The 7058-nt window shown below is 32.3% G+C and overlaps 1 protein-coding gene and 1 long non-coding RNA gene across 2 annotated transcripts; one reads left to right on the top strand and one right to left on the bottom strand.

Moving 5' to 3' along the window:
- Positions 1-1602: 1602 nt before the first annotated feature.
- On the top strand, positions 1603-3395 carry LOC136234198 (uncharacterized). Its single transcript, XR_010691096.1, has 3 exons — positions 1603-1825; positions 2041-2109; positions 2184-3395. It is a non-coding gene; the product is annotated as an uncharacterized lncRNA (long non-coding RNA).
- A 150-nt stretch (positions 3396-3545) lies between these two features.
- LOC136233559 (F-box protein At5g49610-like) lies at positions 3546-6587 on the bottom strand. Its single transcript, XM_066023263.1, has one exon. The coding sequence runs from the start codon at positions 4883-4885 to the stop codon at positions 3680-3682; it is 1206 nt and encodes a 401-aa protein (XP_065879335.1). The 5' UTR covers positions 4886-6587; the 3' UTR covers positions 3546-3679.
- Positions 6588-7058: the final 471 nt, after the last annotated feature.

Genomic DNA, 7058 nt, shown 5'->3' with positions numbered 1-7058 from the left:
TAACACAACTCCTCTGTTTACTGATTCATAAGAGGAGAACCAATCTCTGTGAAGGCAAATGTGAAATGAGCAAGCAGAGTCAAGGATCCACCCTTGTCCAGATCTAGCACCATCGTCGGACACGGCATAGACTTCGCAATCTACTTCATCTTCAGCAACACTGGCGTCGGCATGATTGTCTTCTTTATGAACCTTTTCTTTATTTTTCTTCTGTAGCTTGAAACATTCAGCTTTGATGTGCCCTTTCTTTTTACAGTAATTGCATGTCACATTACTGTATCTAGATTTTGATTTTGATCTCGATCGATTGTTGTTGTTGCTGCTGCTGGGATCTTTTGTAGAAGATCTCCCTCTAACAACCAGACTTTCTGCAGGGTCATTTCTATCACCAGAAAGCTCTTTGTCTATCAGATCTTTTGAAAATAGACACCCTTTAACATCATCTACAGTTAGAGTGCTTTTACTGTAGATCATGGTCTCCCGGAAATTTTTGAAAGACGGCGGTAAAGATCGTAACAACATAAGAGCTTTATCTTCTTCTTCATATTTAATATCTAAATTTTCCAGATCCAGCAAAATGGAACTAAAATTATCAAGGTGTGACTTTAGGGATGTACCTTCCGCCATATTGAGCATGTGAAGACGATGTTTCACAACAAGCTTGCTGGTGAGGTTTTTGGACATGTAGAGAGACTCAAGTTTCTCCCATAAGCCTTTAGGAGTCTTCTCATGGATGACTTCACGCAGAACCTCGTTTGACAAGCATAACTGAATGGCAGCTAGAGCTTCCTCCTCCATTTCTTGTTTCTTCTCCTTTGTTACCGTGGGAGGTAACTCGTCTGCTAACACCTTGCTCAATCCGTTTTGTGTCAAAATAGCTTTCATCTTGACTTGCCATAAGGCAAAGCTGATAGTACGATCATACTTCTCGATATCAAATTTTGTTGTCGCCATAGTAGATCCCAAAATAAATATTAATTGGCTCTGATACCAATTTGTTAGGGAAAACCCCGCAGCGGAACGAAATATTTAATTTGGGTAAATAAATTGACACAAAATAAAAGAAGAACAATAAAGTAAATGACACAAGGATTTACGTGGTTCGGCGGTGTGCCTAGTCCACGGGCGAAGGAGACCGAAAATTATTCCACTAGAGAGACAAAAGTGGTACAAAAGAATGGAGAAAATAACACTCAAAACCCTTAACCCCAATACACCCAAAACCTCACAATTCTCTCTTGGAGAATATCACTCAAACTAGCAATCTAACATCAATTGCTAGGATGCACAAACCTATGCCAATGCATGGTATTTATAAGAAAATTTTGGGATGTGAATGGAAGAAATCAAAGTCAAAAATTACATGTGAACAAAGGGAAAAAGACTAATGTGAACTTTGACAAAATTGTATGGCTTGTGTTCAAAATTCAACACAATTTAATTTGAATGTTGAATTTCAAATCACATTCATACAAATTTAGGAGCTGAAATTTAAAATTTAGATAATTTCTCATGGTTTATTGACTTATGGAAGTGGAATTTGTAAATAGGACCTTCAGAAATGGTATGGTTGGGTAAATTATCAGAAACTTCATATGATGCCCAGATTTTCTGTTTGATTTTGTGGCTCTTGTGTACAGAAACTCTGTTTGAATTTCAGGTTAGATTGGATACCAAGCACAGCTAGAAACATTCAATTTCAGGTTCCAACTCTTCAATTTCTATGTACTGCTGGGATTATAGTTAGAGAAAATTTAGGGTCAATCCTGAATATGCGAATGGAACTTCAAGTTGCATTGCAGCTGGTGCTTCAACCATTACCAAGGTATCTTATCTTTTCAGCACTTGCTATTTTATTTTCGTGCACATAATTAATGGAAGTTCAAATTTATACATAGATTAGAATATGGATTTAATCTATAGTATACACAATAGATATGAGTTTTAGGTAGTAAAAGGATATAATTTATTGAATGTGCTTTAAGAATCTGATTGTGAGCATTATATGTTAATTGATGTTGCAGTTCTTATGGTCAACAGGGTGGCTGAATGGAGCTAAAAAAATTCATTGTTATATGAATGGAGCTAAAAAAACCTTATTCGTATCATGTAAGTGTCTGTGCATATTACATAGTTATTCTTATGTAAATTTTATTTTATTGACAGTTCCTTTATTTTTGCAGCACATAGAACTTGTTTCTCCGGAATCATCTAATTTTGATGTCTGTGAATCTGCTGATTTCTTAGGTACGGATCTCATCTTCTCACAAATCATTTATGAAGACCTTATGTTATAACAATGAGTTTAGGGATTGAATCATTTACTAGAATAACTTAATTTACTACATTCAACACAAGCAAAGTATAGAAGAAAATCTAGTTCTCAGACTAATCTCCAATTATGCATACAATAGTGAAAATTTAGGGACTGAATATGCTAAAATTAATTGATCAATAGCATCATAGAAAAAGGACGGCCCGGTACACTACGCGTCCCCGCTTAAGCGAGAGTTCGGGGAAGGGTCCCACCACAAGGGTCGCTCCTAAGACTCGAAAAAACAATAAAAATTCATGAGAATCCTTATACATAATAGCAGAAGTTCAACAATAGTTCTAAAAATGATAAACATACTGATCCTAATCAACAACTTCCATTTACAACATAATTACTACATTTATAACATGACTACTACATGTTCAAAAATAATCTATATTAAGATTTAGGAACCTTTAAATTCTGCAAACATGTTCAAAAATGTTTTCCTTTTACCGAGATTACAGTAAATTTTTATGCTAATGAGTAAATTTGTGGTTACTAAAAAAATACACTAAACGCTGAAAATCCTATTAATTAAGTAACTGGACTGTAATTATATTTGTTTATGGAGACTAGTAAATTTTATTGCTGTTTGTTAGTAAAAGTTACCGTTTCTCTTTAATTGTCCAAACTTGGGACAAAGAATCCTTAAACAACTTGGAATTCTGCTGCTGTTACTAAAAAGGAGAGTTGTAAATTTTTATACTAATATATATACACTAATCTCTAAAGGTGTTGCAGTAGAAATGAAATTACCATTGCTGAAAACACTACACTAATCTCTTATGTAAATTGACTGTAATTATATTTGTTTATGGAGACTAGTAAATTTGATTGCTAATCTCTTATGTAAATTGACTGTAATTATATTTGTTTATGGAGACTAGTAAATTTGATTGCTGTTAGGTTAGGAAATTATCTGAATGCTGCTGAAGAAATCAAAACCTTACCACCGCTAGAAACACTCTTCTATTAGGATTTGGAATTCTTTATTTATATTACTTTTATTTTAATTTAGGGATAAGATGCAAAAATACCCCTAACGTTTACGGTCAGGAGCAATTTTATCTCTAATGTTTAAAATGGTGCAACTAGGGGTAAAATTGCTCCGAAAACGTTAGGGGTATTTTTGCACCTTATCTCATCTAAACAGTATATATATATAGTTTTAATAATTAAAATCTAATTTAATTAAAATATATAAATTTAATAATTAATATTAATAGGACATGTTAGACTGGGTTAGCCGGTACTATTTTTACAAAACCAATAGGAGAAAATAGAATTTATAAGTCTAATTGGCAACTTCCATTTATAACATGATTACTAAATGGGCTGCTATTTCTGAGATTAAAGTACGATTTAGGAGAAAATAGAATCTATAAGTCTAAAACAAAATAGACCGTAAAAAAGCAATACAAGCATAACAACTAATGTACAACTAACACTAGAATAAATATGAACATAATTCATGCACTCCTCTCTTGGCTTTGCCTTGTTTCTTCTCACCTCATTCTTCAAATCACACAGTTCGAAATCCGATCGAAATGGAAAAACTCCTTGATGCATAAAACGATTGTCCAATCTCACTTTTTGAATCTCATTTCCGTTCTTAAACTTCAACCAAAACAAGTTATAATATCCCGCAACCAAAGCAACATCAGCATTACAAAAACCAATTGGATAACAAGTATGCATCTCCTCTTTTTCAACACTAACTCTCATCCTTTTCCTCCATTCTTTTTTCTTATAAATCTCCATTACCCACAAATCAAAAAAGCCATCAGCTTTACCTATTACACCAAGTTTCCCCTCATAATCCGTCAATCGAACATTATCATAACGGTTAGTGAAAGGAAATAAAAATAGATCATACTTTTCATCATCAACGTCGAATGCCAAAATGTTCTTTTTTATTGTCATCCAGTGAAACTTCCCACACACAGAAATAGCTGGAATCCAACTATAAATTTGATCGTCACATGACAATTTTACTTGCTCAATCTGTCTCCGGTTACTGACCATTGAATCAAAAATCTCACATCGAAGACAATTATATTTTCCGAAAAAACGTAGCTTTGGTTGCGATAATCTCACTATCTTGTAATGTAAAGGCTTTGATTTTAAAACCTTAATGGCTATGGACTCCGTGAAATATTTAGTCTTAGGGTTTGGAATACGTTCCCATTCTTTAGTGGTAGGCTTGCAGACATAGTATCTAGGAATCATCTTATCCTCAATACAAACCAAAATCCCTTGTAGGGACGAAGCTTTAATCATTACAGAAGGAGAAGGAGAGAGTAAAAAATCGAGAGAGATGTGAAAATTTGGATTTTCATAAGAGAAAAAAGAAGCAGGAGTTTTACTACCTCTCATAGTTTGTAAGAAAAAACCTAATAAATTATTGGTTCTTTGAGAATGGAGATTTAAGAACGACGACTCGTAAGTGAGACGATTGCAGTCTTTAGAAAGGAGTCTACAAGTTGCTAGAGTTTTGAATGAAGAACGAGATAAAATCTCGAACAACATATCAGAAGTAACTTGAACTTGGGTAGAACTAGATTCCATTGAATATGACAGAAAAAATTTAGAAAAAGCAGGAACTAGTTGTTTTTACAATGGCGATAAAGAAGATTTATAGTTGATTGAGCAGTGGGGGTGGAGAATAGGATCGTATATAGAGGTACAGGTATATATATAGTTTTCAAACTTGGGAATAGAATCCTTAAACAATTAGGCTTCGGTTTCGAATTCTATTGCTATTAGTAAAAGAAAAGGAGTAGTAGATTTTTATACTGATTTGTAAATTTGAAAATCCTTAAACAATTAGGCTTCGGTTTTTTTTTTTTTTTAGGAAAATCGTTTTGTTTATATATTTATGTTACTTTTATACTTATACAATTAGGTTTCGTTTTTTTTATATTTATATTACTTTTATTTTACCATCATTCAACTCTATACTTCAAAAAAAAAAAAAAAATTAATTCGACTTAGATTTGTACATGGGTCAGGTTGGACCGTGTTTTAGTAGGGTTGAACGGGTTTTTGCAAAAATTTCTTAGCTCAGTCCATCCACTGTTATTTTAGGCGGACTGGATTCGAGTTTAAAAATCAAATCATCACACGCCAATCCTAATGAGTTCATCTAGAAAATATATATAATTTAATCTTAATAAATAATATTTTTTTTTGGTGGGCAAAGGAAAGAAAAAAACAAAAAAACCAGAAAAATTAATCCGAGATTAGCCTGGGAAAGCTAACCCCAACTTGATCAGCAGAAATCAAAGAATAAAGGAAGTCCGGAGGCGACGAGAAGGTAGAGACACCAAGCATCCTCTCCTGGTCCTCCGCACTTAATAAATAATATTTAATTATACTTAAAAATAATTATATGAATAGGGCGGGCTGGATTAGGTTAGCACGTACTATTCTTCTATAACTCAAGCCCGCCCTAGATATATATGGGCTTTAGCAGGGCCCGGGTTATGCCGGTAAATAAGTCTTTTTCCTTGTCCAAACTCGGCATATTGAACACGGCCTAGAAGGGCCGGATGGATAATTGGACCCGTGAACAAGTCTTACAGTAAACGGAATAAAAAATCAAATTGTCATGGAGCAATTATACTATGTGACTAAGCACACCATGTTATCAAAGTACCAGACCAATAATTTTATATCATGTCATATATATTTTAGAATTTGGTGTTTATAAATTAGGTTTTAAAGTTTATTTTTTAGCGTTTAGAGTTTAGAGTTTATATTTTAGGGTTTAAATTTTTAGATAAATAAATAAATAAATAATTAAAAATATATAAATTAATTAATTAATTACAAAATGTTAGTATTTTTTTTGAAATGTAACATGACACTAAATTAGTCATGTGACGCTCTTCCTTCTTCCTCCTCCTGCTCGGTTAGATTTACTGTGTTTTTTATTATTATTTTTTTTTTTTTCTGTTTGTGTTCATATACTTCATCTGATCTCTTTATTCGCTTGAATTGTATGAGTTCTCTATATATTATTCTTTCGTTTATACCTTTTTTGAATTTAGCACGAGCAGAAACGACTTATCTTGTTCGTGGATCAATGGATCTACGTGGTTGCAACAAAAGAAAGGATTTACATCCGAATGTTCAGAATGGATTAAATGATGATGAGTGGATTGCAGATGTTTTTCTACGGATTTGGATTTATGAGAAATATATTTTTTCTTGTTCTTTTATGTTTTTAATACATTTTATGGTTATTTCTGCTATTTGTAGTCGTTTTAGTGCCTTTATGGATCTTGTAAGGTTTTTATTCCTTATGTTTGTTTACTGTACTTGTTTGTTCATCTATTGAAGATACAAATATTTCCATAAAAAAAAAAAAAATAGCTGACTTTTAATATGATTGGCGAGTGTCAAAATAATTTAGGTTGGGTTGAGATGACAATTAACAACTAATTAATTAATTTGCCTTTTCAAAAAACTAATTAATTAAAATTAAAAAAAACTAATTAATTAAGAATTAATTATCTATATAAACTCATAAGTACTGAAGTTTACTTTACAATCAGGTTTCTTTTTGTTTTTTTGATGGAACAGCCAGGTTTATTTGAACCGGCATTTATTTGGAAATTAATATAGGTGTCATTCCGTTAAATAATATTTTATTTTCTATGGTATTTTTTTTTAAATATTTTCTATGGTTTTTAGTTTTCCAACTGTTGATATTCTAAATGGAAAATATATTCTTACA

Source organism: Euphorbia lathyris, chromosome 6 (genome assembly GCF_963576675.1).
Source record: "Euphorbia lathyris chromosome 6, ddEupLath1.1, whole genome shotgun sequence".
Classification (NCBI taxonomy): Eukaryota; Viridiplantae; Streptophyta; class Magnoliopsida; order Malpighiales; family Euphorbiaceae; genus Euphorbia; species Euphorbia lathyris.
The sequence above is the reverse complement of the archived record's forward strand: the minus strand, read 5'-3'. Positions and strand labels throughout refer to the sequence as shown.